The 22,746-nt window shown below is 42.9% G+C and overlaps 1 protein-coding gene across 1 annotated transcript in view; it reads left to right on the forward strand.

The window, feature by feature from the left end:
• LOC110526241 (docking protein 4) overlaps positions 1–7,500 on the forward strand; it is a 57,362-nt gene extending 49,862 nt beyond the window's left edge. The window contains exons 4-9 of the mRNA XM_036980596.2: positions 137–251; positions 367–486; positions 1,451–1,640; positions 2,355–2,493; positions 2,711–2,825; positions 3,024–7,500. Coding sequence (XP_036836491.1) covers positions 137–251; positions 367–486; positions 1,451–1,640; positions 2,355–2,493; positions 2,711–2,825; positions 3,024–3,166 — 822 coding nt within the window. The 3' untranslated portion in view covers positions 3,167–7,500. The remainder of the gene's footprint in view (positions 1–136; positions 252–366; positions 487–1,450; positions 1,641–2,354; positions 2,494–2,710; positions 2,826–3,023) is intronic.
• Positions 7,501–22,746: the final 15,246 nt, after the last annotated feature.

Raw genomic sequence — 22,746 nt, forward strand, 5'->3', positions numbered from 1 at the left:
CCGTCTTTTTCTTCTCTCTTTCTGAAAACTGAATCTGACCAACCGGTGGCACATCATACAGTATTTTGACAGCTTTTTAAAAATCCTTTCAACCTCTCTGTGTTTGTCTGAACTCTTGACCTCTCCTGTTGCCTAGGTGACAGAGATCAGCAATGTGAAGAATGTCACAAGGCTCCCAAGGGACACCAAGCGCCAGGCGGTAGCCATCGTCTTTACCGATGACACCTCACGCACGTTCACCTGTGAATCAGGTACTCCACACCACACCTACTGTATTGTAATATATGTTTTCTCACAGTGTACAATTCTCGCTAAAGTTTCCTGTTTTATGACGTCTCTCTTTACATCCCATTGGTCTAAACTCAGAGCTAGAAGCAGAGGAGTGGTTCAAAACTCTGTCAATCGAATGCCTGGGGACCCGCCTCAATGACATCAGTCTAGGAGAGCCGGACTTGCTGGCAGCAGGTGTTCAGTGTGAACATACAGGTGAGTGTCTTGACTCACTAGCACCATGACACAGTCCTGCTCGACTTTGCTTTACGGCTATGTTTGCATGCATTATTACTTATTACTCATCCTCAAAACAACAGTTAGCTAGGTTTCCATCCAACTGGTGTCAGAATTTCATGCGAATATAAAAAAACATGAATAAAAACAACACAGCCATTTTCCCACCAGAGATGTTTACATCAAATGGACTTGTTGCGGATAAAAAAGCAGTGTGTAGTGACGTAGTGCACATTAAAATGACTGTAGAGGTTCATTTCCCATGTATCCCCCCCCCCCCCCAAAAAAAAAAAAGGTTAAATGTGTTTTCAACACATTTTCAACTCCGCTAATAGTTTTGCCACAAAACAAATGAGCGTTATAGGCTATAGCAAATGTGCCCACACAGGTCTTGGCACTTGCTCTCTCGTTGCTCATAAAGGTGTTTCCACTGCCATCTCTCGCATAATTCATTTTACAGACACAAGAAGATTCCACCTTGTCTAGCGTATTTTGGTTTGTCGACATTTGGAAAGTTGACAGACAAATTTTCCATCAGGCCTGTCGTGTACGCACGCATGCACACTCACTCACTCACTCACTCACTCACTCACTCACTCACTCACTCACTCACTCACTCACTCACTCACTCACTCACTCACTCACTCACTCACTCACTCTCACACACACACACACACACACACACACACACACACACACACACACACACACACACACACACACACACACACACACACACATTCTTGTTAAACACACATTCTTGTTACACACACAATACAGCTGCTGCTACCAGTCTCTTATTATTATTGCAAAATGGATCATCACTTCAACTCTCTGTGATGCTTTGTGGATACGGGTCCTGGCTTTCTACAAGTCACTTTATAATGTGTGGTATGTCATGCTGAACTAAGACTAGTAATATCCCTTCCTGTCTCCCTGACAGAGCGTTTCAATGTGTTCCTACTGCCCTGTCCTAACCTGGACATCTATGGGGAGTGTATGATGCAGATCACCCATGAGAATATCTACCTGTGGGACATCCACAACCCTCGCACCAAACTGGTTACCTGGCCTCTCTGCTCCCTGCGCCGCTACGGAAGAGATGCCACGCGCTTCACCTTCGAGGCTGGACGGTGAGGGAGACACTCACTGAGGGAGGGAGGGGTATGGAGAGTGAGGGATGGGGAGAAGAATGCAAAAGCTGCAGGAAAGCAGGACTGTGTAACCAGTTGTCTGTGCCTAGCCCATAGATCGCTTGATGAAAAACACATACAGACCACACACACTCATGCTCGCACGTACGTGCACAAAAAACACACACACACACACACACACACACACACACACACACACACACACACACACACACACACACACACACACACACACACACACACACACACACACACACACACACACACACACACACACACACACACACACACACACACACAGACAGGAGCCCTGTCCGGCAGAGCCTCATAAAGAGATTGATTGAATAGATTAGAGGAAAATCAATGGTGAGCGAGGCGTTCTTATCTCCTCCTGCGCTTTGATAAACTTGAAAAGAAAGGATTCGGTCCACTTGCAGGGTGCCCCCCAAAGGACAAAGATAAGAGTGATGCACTGTCAGTAGGGAGAACGTAGTCCCACACTGCCACCTAGTGGTGTTTAGGATGCAGTATTATTGGCTGCTATTTGCTTGAGAACAATTTGTGGTGAATAGTGTGCCTGAAAAAGGACTTTTTGCAAAAACACAGCTATATAAGATGATTTGTTGATATGACCTATTATGGCCTGTATACACATGCATGTTGTACTGAGTAGTGTGTGTTGGTGTGTTCCAGGATGTGTGACAGTGGAGAAGGCCTGTACACATTCCAGACGCGGGAGGGAGAACAGATCTACCAGAGAGTCCACTCCTCCACCCTGGCCATCGCTGAGCAGCACAAGAGAGTTCTGATGGAGATGGAGAAGAACAGCAGAGTAGGGCACAGTTATACACACACACACACACACACACACACACACACACACACACACACACACACACACACACACACACACAGTATTCTCCCTGGTGGTTATATAATGGTTATATAATACTGTGTAATACAATATGTGATACTATATAATACTGTGTAATACAATATGTGATACTATATCATACTGTGTTTTTAATACATTTTTTTCTCTCTGTCAGTTGTCTAAAGGTTCTGAGGCGAGCTCCTACCCCTGTACCCCCACAGCCATCCTGCCCCGCAGTGCCTTCTGGCACCATATCACTGGCACCCAGGGGGGCATGGACCCAGCCCATGGTAAACCACAGCCTAGACTACAATCTCAACCACACAGCACTGGGGCTAGAGTGGGAACATTGGTCTGAATATGGAAAGTGTAAACGTTTGAACATGGGGTCTGGAGTTTAACGAATCATACAGAAGCTTATAGAGTAGGCTGCACCTGTAGACATGACTTTTTCTCGTCTGTCTCTTGTGTCCTGTCCTGTCCTGTAGGTGACATGTTTGGTGGTTCTCAGACTGGCGCTGATGCAGACCTGCTCTCCACCCGGCTGCCCTCAGAGCCACGCCACGCTACCATGCCCCTGGCACACAGCCGACACTCCCCCGCCCGCTACCCCACCTACCCCAGCCAGTGATCCCAGGGGTGCATTGCAGACCCCTAGCCTCCTCCACTCTATACACCGCACTCCTCCTATTCTCCTTTCTCTGCAGTGCTTACCTCAACTCCACGCCCCCTCATCTACCCTCCAGCCAATCAGGTTGGGTTGTGGGGAGTGGGCTCTAAGATGGGGTCATAGGACCTCCCCTAAAGCTGGGAGCTCTGTGAAGCAGGACGTGACAGCGCCTCTGGTCTTCTCTTCTTCTTCCAAAGGCTGGTTACCTGAAGGAACTTCAACTCACGGTGGGGGCAAAGTGCATTGTGCAAGCCAGCAGTGGCTTGTTGCCTCTTAGTGAGCTGACATTGTGGCATGGTGCATCTCTCTTTGCTCTGCTGTGGGTGTGGAGGAGGAACAGGAGGAGAATGGGTGTGAGCTGTAAGGATGTGATTTAGTCTCCTCTCTAACCCCTGTGAAATCTTATTTTCTGATGGGATTCAGTCAGCTCTCCATCATCTCAACCCCCTTCGCGACAGACCTCTTCATGTACCTCATGCCAGCTCTTAGCAAAGTTCAATGTTAGGGGCTCAGGACGTCCCCATACAGCTCTTATTGGGGGCAGAACAGTAGGACCCCTTCCTACCATCCCTGCTCTCCAGCATGATAAGGATTGTGGCGCTCGCTCCAACCCATAACCTCAATCTGACAGACACATATGTAAGACAACAGTTTCTTCCCAAGTACTGGCCTTGGCTTCCTTCTTCAACTATGTGTGGGTGGAAGAGGGACTGTCCCTGGACTACCATCCAAACAAACACCTGGTCTAATTCCACAGAGAAACAAAGGACCAATTGTCTTTCATCTTTCTTTCTTTAAAAAATAAACTTGTAGCAGACTTAACAACCTGACTTTACCTTGTATACTGTTCTGTCTGATAAAGAAAATAGACAGATTTTTCTGGGAGGATAGAGGGAGGCAGTGATGAGAGGGAGGGAGAGCCATATGCCTCTGAAGTCATGACGTCGTTTGTTGTTTTCTCCTGGTTTCCTGCCATTGGGTTGTGAAGACATCCAAGGCTGTTCATAATATGGTAATGGAACCCTGTCGCGCGTGTGTGTGTGTGTGTGTGTGTGTGTGTGTGTGTGTGTGTGTGTGTGTGTGTGTGTGTGTGTGTGTGTGTGTGTGTGTGTGTGTGTGTGTGTGTGTGTGTGTGTGTGTGTGTGTGTGTGTGTGTGTGTGTGTGTACTGCATGAATGGGATACACAGTTACTGTCATTTGGCCACTTTAAAACCTATGTTAAGAGAGAATTTAGACATGGTAAAGAATAAGCTAGATTTTTTTTTAATATAGACGTCACAAAGATGTAGCCACTCCCTCAAACCTCATCATTATTGTGGAGGTCCTTGGTCTGAGGGAGACACCACGGACGGTGTCATTGTGTGGCTCCTCATTGAGTTTCCTGTCAGGCACAAGAGTATAATGAACTAGTGAAGTTGTGATAACCATTGTTAATGTCCCGTGTTTGTAGCTTCACAGACTTTCTGGTGTGTGGGGGTGGGTTATCGCCTGACCAAAATGGTTCTTGACATGTTTGCACTTGTTTTTTTCCCTTCTTTTAAAAAAAAAAATGTGTTTTTGATAAATCAGGAGCCATTGCTCTTAATTTGGGTCATGTGAGGGATAAGCACAGATCTAGGGCGGGTCCATAAGTTACCTGCCTCAGAGACCCTCACATGGAGTCCTTTCATTTTAGGGGTGTAGCCTAGATACTGCTAGTGGGTTAGTTAGTAGATGACTGTTGCACAAAGAGAGAAACACATGTTTATATAGCTGGAAGTATAAAACCTGCCCTCTACACAGTTCTTACATAAGATTGGGTTTATAACTAATAATGCTAATTATTTCAACCCGTCGCAACATTAGCAGATTTGATTGACTATGAAGTAAGACTTTCCAACTGTGTATTCATTTGTGACACTTGGATATGACCCAACTAATACCACCATGTAGTTAGAGATTGGACTAATATGAAATATATATATACAGTATTTCACCACTGTTAAAGTTATTATATGTGAAGCTTATAAAATGAGGTAATTTTCTAATCTCCGTGACTAGGTGTAATGTTATTTATTTGAGTTGGCCAGAGTGGGACAGTCTGATGTCTAAGGCTACTTGTTAAATGCTGGAATCCAATAAAACACACATTTACAGCTTATTTATCTCATGTTAACATAAAGGGCTAAGCTTTTTGTTGAACATAATCTTTACCCTATGTATTTGTGTTTGTGTACATACATGAGTTGTTGTTGCTGCCCCCTTGGGCTCTTGAAAATACAGCTATTTATTTCACATCGTGTGGTCTCTAGATGTGCGTGTTTGTGAGAGAGAGTGTGCGGTGTATGGCTGAATGTTCTGCGACAGGGATTGTCTGGGGGACGTTTCTTTGAAATGCATGCACTCTACACATTTTTATACTGCGTAACGATGGTAAGATTGAAATGTTGTGGACTTGTTCGTCCAGATATGTGGGTGAAGACTTTTTTTTTACAGACGTTTACTTGGCACAAGGAAATAAAGAACAACGATTCACCTGATCATGGGGTCATCGAAGTGATTTACTTTCATTGGATGAAAGAGAGATGTTACCATGGGGATGATGTATGGAGGGGAAGGCTTGATACAAGTCTTCTGGAATGGGAGGAGTCTTCATACTCCCTCCATGGGTCCGAAACGACCACGTTTCATTCCATTTCGTCCCCTTTACCTCCTCTCCTTGAAACTATTTTGCCTTAGACGTCACGTTTCCGTCGCTGCTCTTTCTCTTGGTTCTCTTTTTTATCGTCGCTGTCTGGTGAAAACCGCATCTCCAAAACAGAAACGTTTCAGGACATTGAAAAGATTAGAACATTTTCCCACGAACAAACATACAATTATGAAACTCCCAAAGCTATTTCGAATAGGATTTATTGGTCCCAGAGTCATGAAAGGTTCAGAGTACATTGAGGGGAGTTAGTGCTTTAAATAAATGTAAAAAATAAAACATTTGGCAAAATGTTTTGTTTGGTTTTCATCAGACAAGCGAGCGACATTACGGAAACTGCTTTTTCATAACAATTCTATCGGCCAAATCCCTCCTGGATAAGAATTGCAATAGGTCTGGATATCTCATGATGGATTGAACATCTGTTTATTGTGGTGGTGAAAATGTTGTTTTATTACAATGTTTGTAATAGGTAACAGGCATTTTGGATCACTCCTTAGCTTTGTGGTTGATACTGGGTTGTTTCCACAGAACGTACATGTTACTCAACATCAACACCAGTACTTATTTGCATAGCAGGCACACAAATGCAAACTTTACCTCACATGTCACATACAATTCACTTGCACGTTTGTATATTTAACAATACTTTAACTACATTTTACAACTGCTAATGGACTAAATTGTGGGCCAAGCCACCTGTCGACAAATATTCAATTTCACCAGGATGTTTGAAAAATAGAAAACATATTTTGCTATCTTTGTTTGCCAGCTGTCCAGCATTAGTCTTGTTAGGTTCAGGAGGTACCCAAATTTCAACCTCCAAACATGTTCCTCCTCCATGTTAATCATACATGTGCTAAATGTGCGTTCAGAAAGTTTGATAAGAGTTTAATTCGTCAAAAGCATTTTTACAGAGGCAAAGATGTTCGTGTTCTGTAGGAAAATTGTTTATTTCAGACATTCACCACAAATGATTGGTTTATGTTCATTGTACTATTCCTGGTATCTGTTTAGGTTAGTTGGCACATAATGGAGGACTTCTTAAACCAACCTCTTCTCCAAAAAGAAAGGAGGACCAAGACACTCTTCATATAATTAATTAAATTGCCTTTATTTGTATGGCACATTCAATTAAACAAAGTTTAAGTCCTCTCTGCCAGGGTTTCTCCCAGCTAGAGCTGTGATACTTTTCTCTGAGAGCACAGAGAAAACAACACTTTAACCTTCTCATCAATCTGGAAGTTACAGCCCCACACAGTCATTGGAACATTGGGAATAGTGCTTAAATTGATCTTGAAATTAAAAACATTAATACGATACATTGTTATCTGCCTCGTAACATACTTTGCTCTGTCTCTGTGCTCGGTGCATTTCCTTTGGGTGAGGCACGTGGTGTGATTTGGGGAGACCACACTAAACAGGACATATTAGGACTATAGTTTTGTGTGGACTCAGTGCCTGGGACCCTGGTGTAGGTATGCTATGAGCATGTTGCCATTGAAACCCCTGTTGCATGAATTCCTTTAACAAAATGCCATGTGTGTCCTGTAATGTTTGTGGTATTAACATTTTGCAGTTTTTACTATAAAAAAAATACACTGTAAAGACTGGTTGTGGCTTGTTTTTGTCCTGCCTCATCACATTATCATTTCAATATCGGTGTATTTTTTTTTTTACATTTAACTAGGCAAGTCAGTTAAGAACAAATTCTTAAATTCTTGATTTTTTTTTATTTTTACAAAAGCTATATGGGCATTTCAATAATGAAACAAAAATAATTAGGGGAAAAAAGCAGAACAGAAAGTTTAATAAATAGCTAAACTTACAAAAACATATCTGTATATATATTATGAGTACACTTAGGCTTAGATTCAATCAGATTATTATTTATTTTTTTCATCTTTATTTAACCAGGTAGGCCAGTTGAGAGCAAGTTGTCCTTTACAACTGCGACCTGGCCAACATAAAGCAAAGCAGTGCGACAAAAACAACAGAGTTACACATGGGATAAACAAACGTACAGTCAATAACACAATAGAAAAATCTGTATACAGTGTGTGCAAATGAAGGAGGTAAGGCAATAAATAGGCCAATAGTGGAGAAGTAATTACAATTTAGCAATTTACACTGGAGTGATATATGTACAGATGATGATGTGCAAGTAGAGTGCAAAAGAGCAGAAAAACAAACATGGGGATGAGGTAGGCAGTTGGTTGGATAGGCTATTTACAGATGGGCTGTGTACAGCTGCAGCGATCGGTAAGCTGCTCTGACAGCTGACGCTTAAAGTTAGTGAGGGCGATATAAGTCTCCAACTTCAGTGATTTTTGCAATTCGTTCCAGTCATTGGCAGCAGAGAACTGGAAGGAAAGGCGGCCAAAGAGGTGTTGGCTTTGGGGATGACCAGTGAAATATACTTGCTGGAGCGCGTGCTACGGGTGGGTGTTGCTATGGTGACCAGTGAGCTGAGATAAGGCTGCACTTTACCTAGCAAAGACTTATAGATGACCTGGAGCCAGTGGGTTTGGCGACGAATATGTAGCGAGGACCAACCAACGAGAGCATACAGGTCGCAGTGGTGGGTAGTATATGGGGGTTTGGTGACAAAATGGATGGCACTGTGATAGACTGCATCCAATTTGCTGAGTAGAGTGTTGGAGGCTATTTTGTAAATTACATCGCCGAAGTCAAGGATCAGTAGGATAGTCAGTTTTACGAGGGTATGTTTGGCAGCATGAGTGAAGGAGGCTTTGTTGAGAAATAGGAAGCCGACTCTAGATTTAACTTTGGATTGGAGATGCTTAATGTGAGTCTGGAAGGAAAGTTTTCAGTCTAGACAGACACCTAGGTATTTATAGTTGTCCACATATTCTAAGTCAGAACCGACCAGAGTAGTGATACTAGTCGGGCGGGTGGGTGGGTGCGTGCAGCGATCAGTTGAAGAGCATGCATTTAGTTTTACTACCAGTTAAGAGCAGTTGGAGGCCACGGAAGGAGTGTTGTATGGCATTGAAGCTCGTTTGGAGGTTTGTTAACACAGTGTCCAAAGGAGGTGCAGAGCTGTTGGCCGGGGTTGGGGTAGCCAGGTGGAATGCATGGCCAGCCGTAGAGAGATGCTTATTGAAATTCGATTATCGTGGATTTATCAGTGGTGACAGTGTTTCCTAGTCTCAGTGCAGTGGGCAGCTGTAAAGTCTCCATGGACTTTACAGTGTCCCAAAACTTTTGGAATTAGTGCTGCAGGATGCACATTTCTATTTGAAAAAGCTAGCCTTTGCCTTTTCTTAACTGTGTATTGTTTCCTGACTTCCCTGAAAAGTTGCATATTGCGGGGACTTTTCGAAGCTAGTGCAGTACGCCACAGGGTGTTTTTGTGCTGGTCATGGGCAGTTAAGTCTGGAGTGAACCAAGAGCTATATCTGTTCTTTGTTATACATTTTTTGAAAGGGGCATGCTTATTTAAGATGGTGAGGAAAGCACTTTTAAAGAACAACCAGGCATCCTCTACTGTTAAGCATTTCCCAATTTAGGTCAGCTAGCAGTACAAACTCTGACGATAGATGGGGGGCAATCAATTCACATAGGGTGTCCAGGGCACAGCTGGGAGCTGAGGGGGGTCCATAACAAGCAGCAACAGCGAGGGACTTATTTCTGGAGAGATGAAGCTTTAAAAGTAGAAGTTCGAACTGTTTGGGCATAGACCTCTACAGTAGATTGCAATTCCACCCATTTAGGAATAACTGGCAGCTTGTGCTCCTAAGAAAGTCCAACCCTAGGATACAAGGGTCCTGCACAACCGCTACCCACACAGGATAATGCACTGTCCTGCCCCCTACTGTCAGTCATTATTCCCTTCCGTTTCATGGGTGCCAGCTCACCTGTGACTGTGCAGAGCTGAACAGTTGTGGGCTCAAACTGAGTCCAACCTGGCACAATATCCGACCTCACCAGGGTTACTGTGGACCCAGTGTCCACCAGGGCAGAGCAGGGCACCCCCTCCACAGTGACAGGGACATGACAAAGGTCCCCAACACAGCCTTGCCGTCCCTGCCAGTGCTGACATAGAGCCATTTCCCTGAGCTCTGGGGGACATGGGGCAATTCCGGTGCAGATGGCCTGGCTGGCCAAACACCCATCAGACCATGGGACCAGGGCGTGTGTTTTGTGCCACCTCTAGCGACAGGCATGAATGAGTTCAGTCATTTCAGCCACCCATGCAGGCTTTTCTGGCCCTGGGCTGCTCTGCACCACAGCCCGTGTAACAGTACAAGTTTAGACCGTCCCCTCGCCCATACCCGGGCGCGAACTAGGGACCTTCTGCACACATCAACAGTCACCCTCGAAGCATCGTTACCCATCGCTCCACAAAAGCCGCGGCCCTTGCAGAGCAAGGGGAACTACTACTTCAAGGTCTCAGAGCAAGTGACGTCACTGATTGAAACGCTATTTAGCGCCCACGCTAACTAAGCTAGCCGTTTCACATCTGTTACACTCACCCCCCTTTTGACCTTCCTCCTTTTTCCGCAGCAACCAGTAATCCGGGTCAACAGCATCAATGTAACAGTACAAGTTTAGACCGTCCCCTCGCCCATACCCGGGCGCGAACCAGGGACCTTCTGCACACATCAACAGTCACCCTCGAAGCATCGTTACCCATCGCGCCACAAAAGCCGCGGCCTTTGCAGAGCAAGGGGAACTACTACTTCAAGGTCTCAGAGCAAGTGACGTCACTGATTGAAACGCTATTTAGCGCCCACGCTAACTAAGCTAGCCGTTTCACATCTGTTACACCCGCACAGTGGGTGTCTCCATGCACCCCCACCTAAGTCCCAGCCCACACGAGCTCCCTCTCCAAAGCCATCTCCAAGGCTATCTGAAATGACTCAGGATGAGCCAGCTGGGTAGGAGAGAGCACTTGTATGAACTGGTCCCGTGCTAGCTCGCTCTGCACAGAGGGGGGCATGTGAGCATATGCCCGCTGAGAGAGGCTCTCAATGTCATTAACTAGCACCCGTAGCAGCTCTCCAGGCTGCCTGCGTCTATTACTCAGTTCGGAGCGCAGAAGCGCGGGCTGTACACACTGTTCAAAGCGCCTCCTCAGTGCTCCAACTAAATCCACATAATCACGTCTGCAGGGCTAATCAATATCAAACAGGACAGAGCATCATCCGTGAGGCCAGCATGAGCTAACAGTTCAAACTGAGCATGAAAAGCTTCCCAATCCCCTTTACCGGATTACTTCGGGGTCTTAACAGATACAGATGCAGTCGGGGACAGGGCGCCGCCATGTTTGTTTACATCCTGAGCTCCAGCCTCTCGTCACGCAGCGTCGACGTCACCCCTTCGGTCCGCCCCCCAGAATCTGCGCGAAGCACAGTGTTGACAAAGCACTTAGGTCCGCTTCAGCCACCATCCTTCTAGCACTCTCCCTCAAACGGCCTCTGCCCTCCGATGCCCAGGCGCCCCCATCTGCAAGATCCTCCGACATCCATGCACATGCACCTCCTTGGCCATAATCGTCCCCTGCCTCCTCCTTCACTATCTGATTCCCTCAAAGCATTTTCAACCTCTGTTCTCCACGCAACGTTTGCTAGCTATGGTAGTCAGCTAGCTAGCTGGCTAATATTTATCAACGTTTTTACTTCTGACACCAATGTAATGCCCTGGCTAGATCATAAATTAACAAATGTCCAGACAAACAACACAACAAACAAACAGCATAACTCATAACACACAGCTGTCTGTGCGGGTCGCTATAGTATTATTATTAATGCGACTCAGGACATCCAATGGCAATGTCCACAAGAGGTTTAAAGCCGGGAGCTGTTTACTGATTTGACATCTCCAGTCAGTTACACCTCCGACATCTTCCAAATAAAAGTAAAACTGTTCTGCAGTTGTCAGAACTCATTGAAACTGGCCCTAATCTTACAAGCAAACCTGGAAACACATTTTTTTTTAGTTTTGTGCATCAGCTGGATGCATCTCGGGGTTGAACACACTTCAGTGGTTACCGTGGAGATGGATGCCTATTCTGGCCGAGTTAACGTAGAAACAGGAAGAAGCCTGTAGGTTGTAATAAGCGGTTTTGACTAGATATAAGTGACTTTTCGTAGCAGGTTAGGAGAGCATTTTAGCTAGCCCTAACCCTTTTTCTAAGCATGTTAACTGAATTACAAGAGCTGCTCTTGAAAGATGATAAATATGTCTTTGTATACAATAGTGACACCCAGTGGTGTAATATATCCATGCTCCTGACCATAGACCACAGTATCAGACTGGGTTGTTAATCCCGTATCAATGCCACAACAGGACATTCATTACCTACAGTGTTTCATAATGGCATGCCTTTACTTACTAGATCTCAGTGACACATCCAGAGGAATTCCAATGTGCAACAGTATCTGTGTAACAAAGAGATACAGTAAAACATTTTCAACATTTCATTTAGTTGTATGTAGTGCATCATAAAACTCTTGTTCCGTGAATAAATAATACTACAATTTTCAACATCCCAGAAAGTGATTTGTTTTCCTATCAGAGAATACATTAGTCACTGTCCTATTCCAATCCACACCACAAAATGTACATGTGAACATAAATGATTGAGGCTGTAAAGACATTTTTGGATTGCAGACAGGAAAATAATCATAATAATACAAAAATAAATTAAAAGGAGACTGTGATGGTTGATTGTGGTGTGAATATGCACTGCTCACTAACCAGTGATGCATTCCGGAAGAGGAACTTAACCTGTATATGGTTAGTGAGGCCTGAGATGTCCTCTCCGTCATCGATGGCCACCACTCGGCTGTTTAGGAGCTCATTGTCGTTCTCCCCCACCTAGTCAAGGATACGAAGAGAGAACAGAACTTTACATTGTAACTTTACATAGATGACAGAGATACAACGGGTTGTTGGTTCTTTCCATGAAACTGTCAACGTCCCCAAATCCCATTCATGCAAATAGAGCTACTTTCCATAGCAGCCTGTCACATTGCAGTTTAGGCTTCATTCAAATGTGCACTGATAACATCGGTGTATGTTAATACCAATGTGTTGTCACTACATGATTCACATACTGGAGTTAAAATGAGGATGTACTACGGATGTTTTTCTGTGCTTTGCGTGACATGAGGATGTCCTGAAATATGTAAATGTATGTTATGAGTGCAGGACTGTTTCATTAGTAATCTCTGAGATGGTGTGGTTGTTGCTGTTGTTTTACCAGGAACATGCTGTGATGCTCAAACCAAAATACTCCCAGGTTAACTTCCTCTGCCGTGTCTCCCAGGAAAACACGTAAGGCCTCAGTAGGAATCTCCAACCAAATGTCATCCATCTCCTCCAACGTTGCCTGGTGGAGATGAAGAAAGAGTTATACATGTGATTACTGACTATCTCCCCATTTTGCAATTGAACCCACTCTCTCTGCATCCCTCTCGTTCGTTGCTTACATTGTTGGTGGAGGGTAGAGCCATTCTAAACTTTAGCAAATTGTTTTTCTGATGTGATGTCACTGAGACTTTGATGCTGTCTACGACCACTTTCTGAGATCCCTGCTTGGTAATGCTGTGAAATGTGCTGTTGTAATGAAATAAAGAATCTGACTTAGATCTGTTATAGTGATAAAGGTCCATTGATCCACACAATTCTTTAGAGGCATTTCCTTGCAGTTTTCATAATTTGGCTGCATGATGTTGATGAGTCTGTAAGCAGAGAACAGAGTTCTGGGTGTTGATCAAATCAACTTACACTGAATGGAAACGCATGCTTCATTATGGTTCATTCATGACAGTATGAGACTAGATAATCTAAACATTAATGTATGAAGAGTTTCATTCCAAAATGCATTATATCCCTTTTCAGAAATGTCGGTAAAAAATTCATCTTGTGAAAGATATAGAGCTGTTCTTTTTCATTTTACCATGACATAGGCTAGTGAAAAGACAGCCATGAGGTTGGTTGAAATACAGTATATTGGAAGGTTATTTTATTTTAGGGAGACAAATGTTTTGTGGCAAAACGCTATATTACCTTTTCAAATAACAGAACAATATAAAAAGTATCCCAATTGGGTTTCAAACAGTTACAAATAAATGATCAATACATAGCCGAAATAAATATACAAATAATACATTTAATAATACAATAATACATTGTTTTTATCTAACATCACCTAGCCACTGTATTGTATGCAGAGTGAGCAGCTGTTAATGGAATTTATAGCTTTAAAGGAATGATTAGAATACTCCACTCAGAAACCATATAATTGTAGAAATTGACTAGAATCATAAAGTTATAATTAATGATGTGTGTAGTTTTAGTCAGTCAGACAATATGTCTATTATAGTGTCTTGAGCACAGACTGTCTGAACAAGATTCGGGGCCGACCTTGCCTAGGGGCCACTGAGAGATTGGGGAGAGGACAGGGAGTGATTATCACTGTGTTTTCATGGTCCCTAATCTTTGTCGGCTGGGTAGCAGGACATTGTGTGAATGTGTGTGCGTATGTTTGTGTGAATGTGTGCGTGAGAAGCAAGTATAAAATAAATTGTTTTGTACAACAGGCTAGCGCGCTCTCGTAAATACATTTTCTGACTATTGAAGCTGGGCCTCCGTCTGATTCATTTCAACCAGTTTCTTACAAATTCTGGGGTTCAGGCTGAGTAAATCATTACATTGGGTTTATGAACACTGAGAACCTAATTCTCGTGACAGCAGGGTGTAAAGTGTGTTCTCTTTTTTGTTCAAGCAACTTTTGGAACAATTTAATGGGGGGAGGGGGGGTTTACAGTTTTTTTTGTTAGGATAAATCAAGGGAAGCTTTTTCAGTTTGATTATATAAACTTTAGGCAATGATATAAGGACATTGAAAGTCTGTCGGAATTAATTTGACGGTCAAGGATGGATTACTTCTTATTGTTGGAGTGACAAAGCCTGCTGTTCGTTTGCAGCCGATAGGCTATTGTTAATAGGTTGTTTCCCTTCACGATAAACACTACAAATGTCGGCTCAATCGGATATTACCCTAAAATGGATGGAATTGAATCCAGCTGTAAAACCTAGATTCAGGGCTGGATTCAGTTGGTATCACCCAAGATTATCTGTCATAGCCTAGTTTGGTGATACAGATTGAATCCAGCCCTGAATCTAGACCTAAACCAGGGGTTAAATTAAAATAAACATCTGATGTTTTATGTTCCTAAGTGTGGAAAAAGTATTTAGAGAAACCTAATTTACAACTGAACAGCCATAGAATGTTGCAGTGTCATGTAAATGTATCATTATACAGAAACCTAAATACATGGCTCTAGATATAGCAGTTTTGGATATGACACTAAAAAACATTGGGTTGTTTGTTCAACCCATTCACTGGTTTACAGGCATTGGGTCACTTAGTTGGGCTGTTTTACAAAGAGCAAGGTTGGGTTGTTAATGCTGGGTTATTGATGTTGGGTGATTGAGATTTGCCCAGTGGGTGGGTTAATTATCCCACCAAATCCAGAAGATCAAAGTGATCCGGTAAACTCATCAATGAGGATTGTTGCAGCTGTGTAGCAAGTCTACCAGACAGTGCAGCCTGCGCTGAGTGGAATTACAATGTGCAAGGTGTTGTAGCTGACCAAAAACTGTGAGTAAAAAGCTAGAAAGGCTAAGGTAGCTAACATTGCTAATTATCCATTCAGGTTAAATAGACCAATCTATAATAATGACATACTGTATCTGTCGTTGACAATTTTAGACAATTTTAGCAAACAACCCCATGCCTGCTAGCTTGAGCTTGAGCCAACAAGCTATTTTCCTGTGCTGCGTGGTAACACAAATGTTAGATTTTTGTTGAAGTTTGGCTAGCTGGCTATGTCAGTAGCTGTAGCAAGCTTGTCTTCTGTAAGCCTAACATTACTGTGCGGTGCATTCTTTCACACCAGGTAGGTAGCTAAATAATTTAGCCTAACGTTAGACCCGTTAGTTACGTATAGATTTTACTAAGCTAGCTAGGCCTATTCCCTGTCTGAGTTAATTTAACATGGTTGTAGCTAGTTGGCAAGCTTATTATTACTCAGGCTATTATAGTGGTTCAGTTACTATATATTTTACTTGTTGCCTAAATGTTTCTGAGTTAGCTAGCTAGCTGGCTAGCTAATCAGTCTGGATCCAGACAATTACTTTTGGGCAGCTAACATTACAGTGCATTGAAAATATTTAGACCCCTTGAATGGGGAGCGTTGCTGAACAGCTATTTTCATGTCTCTCCAGATATATTCATTTGGGTTCAAGTCCAGGCTCTGGCTGGGCCACTCAAGGACATTCAGAGACTTGTCCCGAAGCCACTCCTGCAATGTCTTGGCTGTGTGCTTAGGGTCATTGTCCTGTTGGAAGGTGAACCTTCGCCCCAGTCTGAGATCCTGAGTGCTCTGGAGCAGGTTTTCATCAAGATCTCTCTGTACTTTGCTCCATTCATCTTTCCCTCTCCTGACTAGTCTCCCAGTCCCTACCACTGAAAAACATCCCCACAGCATGATGCTGCCACCACCATGCTTCACCGTAGGGTGGCCAGCTCTGGGAAGAGTTTTTGTGGTTCCAATCTTCTTTCATTTAAGAATGATGGAGGCTACTGTGTTCTTGGGGACCTTCAATGCTGCAGAAATGTTTTGGTACCCTTCCTCAGATCTGTGACTTGACACAATCCTGTCTTGGAACTCTACTGACAATTTCTTCGACTTCATGGCTTGCTTTTTGCTCTGACATATACGGTCAACTTTGGGACCTTAAAAAGACAGCTGTGTGCCTTTCCAAATCATGTCCAATCAATTGAATTTACCACAGGTGGACTCCAATCAAGTTGTAGAAACATATCGATGATGAGCAATGGAAACAGGATGCACTTGAGCTCAATTTTGAGTGTCATAGCAAAGGGACTAAATCCTTAATATTTCAGTTTTACATTTTTTTATACATTTGCAAAAATGTCTCTAAACCTTTTTTTTTAACCTAGGCAAGTAAGTTAAGAACAAATTCTTATTTTCAATGACGGCCTAGGAACAGTGGGTTAACTGCCTGTTCAGAATGACAGATTTGTATCTTGTCAGCTCGGGGATTTGAACTTGCAACCTTCCGTTTACTAGTCCAACGCTCTAACCACTAGGCTACGCTGCCGCTTTGTCATTATGAGGTAGTGTGTATAGATTTGAGGAATATTTGTTATTTAATCTATTTGAGAATAAGGCTGTAACGTTACAAAATGTGGAAAAGGGGAAGGGGTCTGAATACTTTACGAATGTAATGTATAGCTAGATACATTTTTTTAAATGAATGGAGTGTCTCAATTGTTCATCCAAGCTTAGGCTATCCATTTTGACTCTCCACCAAAACTGGGTTAACATTGTCTTTGTCCCCCACCGCCCAGATACAAAAAACCCCACATTGTCCTGAAAGTGTTTCTCCCACCACCAGTGTACTGCGTGCAGGAAGCTACATATTGAAATGAAAGTAGTCTCTCCAACGTTTATCCATTTTGGCTGTCTCCTAAAATCTTGTTATGTCTTAGTCCCCAATGTACTAATTTTCCTTTTCTGCTAAACATTCAAAGTGTAATGAGTACTTTGGGTTGTCAGGGAAAATGTATGGAGTAAAAGGTACAATATTGTCTTTAGTAATGGAGAAGTAAAAGTAAAAGTTGTGAAAAATATAAATTGTAAAAGATACCCAGAAAAACTACTTAAGTAGTACTTTCAAGTATTTTTACTTAAGTACTTTACACCACTGCTCAAATGTTTAAATATATATATTTCTAACTAAGCTGAGAAGAACAACAATGCATTGGCAATTCAAGAAAAGCCAATCTGCGTTGATAATGTTTTGGGCCTATAGCCTACTGCACAAACCTCATTACTACAGGAGTGTTTTTAATAGGTTAATGTTGTATAGGCTTACATTTTTTAAAGTCAAGCATAAAACATTTACGGTAGATCTCGGCTTGCATTTTGACTCAGTGGTCTCAACTCAAAAAAGGTTGGTGACCACTGACATAGCCCAACAGTGCTTGGTTAAAAAAATTGGCATATCACGTTTTCAACCCAATCTCCAAATAAATCTGCAACCTGTGGTGTGACTGCGGTAACATAATTACGCCATGGCTGGATGTTTTAATTATACCATATGTTGCCATATTTTAGCTGTCAAAAGTACACCATTGCTTGACATTTTAATTAAAACAAAAAAAAAACGAGTGGTTAGCCAGAGTCTGCGGCTTAAAATCAGTTCAATGTAATCTACGTAATCCCTAAAACGTATTCATTATCATGAGGGCCATAAACAATAACAAATAATGTAGCATACTTCAAGAAAGGTTAAAATATCAAATTTCTGGTAAAAATAGTTATAAATTGCTGAGGTGTAGTAACTTTTGAGGACACATCCTCAACTGCACAGTACAAATAGGCAAAAAATATGACATATTTTATGGTGTATTTCCTATTCAACAAAAATATTAAATGACTTGTATGCTTTCTAAATATAGTATAATCAAATTATAAAACGACTAACTGTAATATTTCACTTTCCTTATAAATGTAAAATACATGTTGTATGCTTAGTGGTAGAGAAAATGTGCATACAGTGGGGCAAAAAAGTATTTAGTCAGCCACCAATTGTGCAAGTTCTCCCACTTAAAAAGATGAGAGAGGCCTGTAATTTTCATCATAGGTACACTTCAACTATGACAGACAAAATGAGGAAAAAAAATCCAGAAAATCACATTGTAGGATTTTTAATACATTTATTTGCAAATTATGGTGGAAAATTAGTATTTGGTCAATAACAAAAGTTTATCTCAATACTTTGTTATATACTCTTTGTTGGCAATGACAGAGGTCAAACGTTTTCTGTAAGTCTTCACAAGGTTGTTACACACTGTTGCTGGTATTTTGGCCCATTCCTCCATGCAGATCTTCTCTAGAGCAGTGATGTTTTGGTGCTGTTACTAGGCAACACGGACTTTCAACTCCCTCCAAAGATTTTCTATGGGGTTGAGATCTGGAGACTGGCCAGGCCACTCCAGGACCTTGAAATGCTTCTTACGAAGCCACTCCTTCGTTGCCCGGGCGGTGTGTTTAGGATCATTGTCATGCTGAAAGACCCAGCCACGTTTCATCTTCAATGCCCTTGCTGATGGAAGGTTTTCACTCAAAATCTCACGATACATGGCCCCATTCATTCTTTCCTTTACACGGATCAGTCGTCCTGGTCCTTTTGCAGAAAAACAGCCCCAAAGCATGATGTTACCACCCCCATGCTTCACAATAGGTATGATGTTCTTTGGATGCAACTCAGCATTCTTTGTCCTCCAAACACGACGAGTTGAGTTTTTACCAAAACGTTCTATTTTGGTTTCATCTGACCATATGACATTCTCCCAATCTTCTTCTGGATCATCCAAATGCTCTCTAGCAAACTTCAGATGGGCCTGGACATGTACTGGCTTAAGCAGGGGGACATGTCTGGCACTGCAGAATTTGAGTCCCTGGCGGCGTAGTGTGTTACTGATGGTAGGCGTTTGTTACTTTGGTCCCAGCTCTCTGCAGGTCATTCACTAGGTGCCCCCGTGTGGTTCTGGGATTTTTGCTCACCGTTCTTGTGATCATTTTGACCCCACGGGGTGAGATCTTGCGTGGAGCCCCAGATCAAGGGAGATTATCAGTGGTCTTGTATGTCTTCCATTTCCTAATAATTGCTCCCATAGATGATTTCTTCAAACCAAGCTGCTTACCTAATGCAGATCCAGTCTTCCCAGCCGGGTGCAGGTCTACAATTTTGTTTCTGGTGTCCTTTGACAGCTCTTTGGTCTTGGCCATAGTGGAGTTTGGAGTGTGACTGTTTGAGGTTGTGGACAGGTGTCTTTTATACTGATAACAAGATCAAACAGGTGCCATTAATACAGGTAACGAGTGGAGGACAGAGGAGCCTCTTAAAGAAGGTCTGTGAGAGCCAGAAATCTTGCTTGTTTGTAGGTGACCAAATACTTATTTTCCACCATAATTTGCAAATAAATTCATTAAAAATCCTACAATGTGATTTTCTGGATTTTTTTTCACATTTAGTCTGTCATAGTTGAAGTGTACCTATGATGAAAATTACAGGCCTCTCTCATCTTTTTTAAGTGGGAGAACTTACACAATTGGTGGCTGACTAAATACTTTTTTGCCCCACTGTATTTTCTAAAGGACTCTCTTGATGAAAACATCTGCCCCCATCGTTGTGAATGTCTCACAGAGCTCTAGCTTGGCTTCCTGAACTCAATAGGAACCTGCCTTTCATCTCATATGAATATTGTCCATCTTTAAAAACAAATTATTTTTGGGTTTAAAATCAATTAATTATTTTAGATGAATGGATATAAATCGAACTCAGAATGTGCTAGTGATGAAACTACACTCTCCAGCTGCTCTACGGTGTAAGGATTGCAGCCATGTGCTTTGTCAATGGTTGTGATGTAGGGTTCAGACAGAAGTTGATTGGCAGTTGGAAGAGTTTATGAAATGGTACTGTAACTTGGCTTTGGCTCACCTTTTCTATGTTTTTTTTCCCTTCACATGAAATATTGACTTCTTCCTAAATATTTGGTCACATGATACATTTTATGTATGTTTTCCTTGAAACATGGCTGGCTCAACTGACCTACCCCACTCTCCCCTAAGCAAGTTGTCCAAAAAACAGATTTTCACAAAGTCAAATTAATTTATTGTGTTATGGGTTTCATATTGCTTGTATCTAAACCAAAGAAGATCATTTTAAGATTGTTTTATACATCCGTTTTGGTCTATGTAAAGTACAGCTTATGCCTGCCAGGATCCAGTTGCAGAGGGAGGTGTTTAGTCCCAGGGTCCTTAGCTTAGTGATGAGCTTTGAGGGCACTATGATGTTGAACGCTGAGCTGTGGTCAATGAATAGCATTCTCACATACAGTTGAAGTTGGAGGTTTACATACAACTTAGCCAAATACACTGCTCAAAAAAATAAAGGGAACACTAAAATAACACATCCTAGATCTGAATGAATGAAATATTCTTAATAAATCGTTTTTTCTTTACATAGTTGAATGTGCTGACAAAAACATCACACAAAAACTATCAATGGAAATCAAATTTATCAACCCATGGAGGTCTGGATTTGGAGTCATACTCAAAATTAAAGTGGAAAACCACACTACAGGCTGATCCAACTTTGATGTAATGTCCTTAAAAGTAAAAATGAGGCTCAGTAGTGTGTGTGGCCTCCACGTGCCTGTATGACCTCCCTACAACGCCTGAGCATGCTCCTGATGAGGTGGCGGATGGTCTCCTGAGGGATCTCCTCCCAGACCTGGACTAAAGCATCCGCCAACTCCTGGACAGTCTGTGGTGCAATGTGGAGTTGGTGGATGGAGCGAGACATGATGTCCCAGATGTGCTCAATTGGATTCAGGTCTGGGGAACGGGTGGGCCAGTCCATAGCATCAATGCCTTCCTCTTGCAGGAACTGCTGACACACTCCAGCCACATGAGGTCTAGCATTGTCTTGCATTAGGAGGAACCCAGGGCCAACCACACCAGCATATGGTCTCACAAGGGGTCTGAGGATCTCATCTCGGTACCTAATGGCAGTCAGGCTACCTCTGGCGAGCACATGGAGGGCTGTGCGGCTCCCCAAAGAATTGCCACCCCACACCATGACTGACCCACCGCCAAACCGGTCATGCTGGAGGATGTTGCAGGCTGCAGAACGTTCTCCACAGCGTCTCAAGACTGTTACGTCTGTCACATGTGCTCAGTGTGAACCTGCTTTCATCTGTGAAGAACACAGGGCGCCAGTGGCGAATTTGGCAATCTTGGTGTTCTCTGGCAAATGCCAAACGTCCTGCCCGGTGTTGGGCTGTAAGCACAACCCCCACCTGTGGACGTCGGGCCCTCATACCACCCTCATGGAGTCTGTTTCTGACCGTTTGAGCATACACATGCACATTTGTGGCCTGCTGGAGGTCATTTTGCATGGCTCTGGCAGTGCTCCTCTTGCTCCTCCTTGCACAAAGGCGGAGGTAGCGGTCCTGCTGCTGGGTTGTTGCCCTCCTACGGCCTCCTCCACGTCTCCTGATGTACTGGCCAGTCTCCTGGTAGAGCCTCCATGCTCTGGACACTACGCTGACAGACACAGCAAACCTTGCCACAGCTCGCATTGATGTGCCATCCTGGATGAGCTGCACTACCTGAGCCGCTTGTGTGGGTTGTAGACTCCGTCTCATGCTACCACTAGAGTGAAAGCACCGCTAGCATTCAAAAGTGACCAAAACATCAGCCAGGAAGCATAGGAACTGAGAAGTGGTCTGTGGTTATCACCTGCAGAACCACTCCTTTATTGGGGGTGTCTTGCTAATTGCCTATAATCTCCACCTGTTGTCTATTCCGTTTGCACAACAGCATGTGAAATTTATTGTCAATCAGTGTTGTTTCCTAAGTGGACAGTTTGATTTCACAGAAGTGTGATTGACTTGGAGTTACATTGTGTTGTTTAAGTGTTCCCTTTATTGTTTTGAGCAGTGTACATTTAAAAACTCAGTTTTTCCCAATTCCTGACATTTAATTCTAGAAAATATTCCCTGTTTTAGGTCAGTTAGGATCACCACTTTATTTTAAGAATGTGAAATGTCAGAATAATAGTAGAGAGAATGATTTATTTCAGCTTTTATTTATTTCATCACATTCCCAGTGGGTCAGATGTTTACATACACTCAATTAGTATTTGGAGGCATTGCCTTTAAATTATTTAACTTGGGTCAAACATTTTGGGTAGCCTTCCACAAGCTTCCCACAATAA

This window comes from Oncorhynchus mykiss, chromosome 6, assembly GCF_057628025.1.
Source record: "Oncorhynchus mykiss isolate SJ-2025 chromosome 6, ASM5762802v1, whole genome shotgun sequence".
In the NCBI taxonomy this organism is placed as follows: Eukaryota; Metazoa; Chordata; class Actinopteri; order Salmoniformes; family Salmonidae; genus Oncorhynchus; species Oncorhynchus mykiss.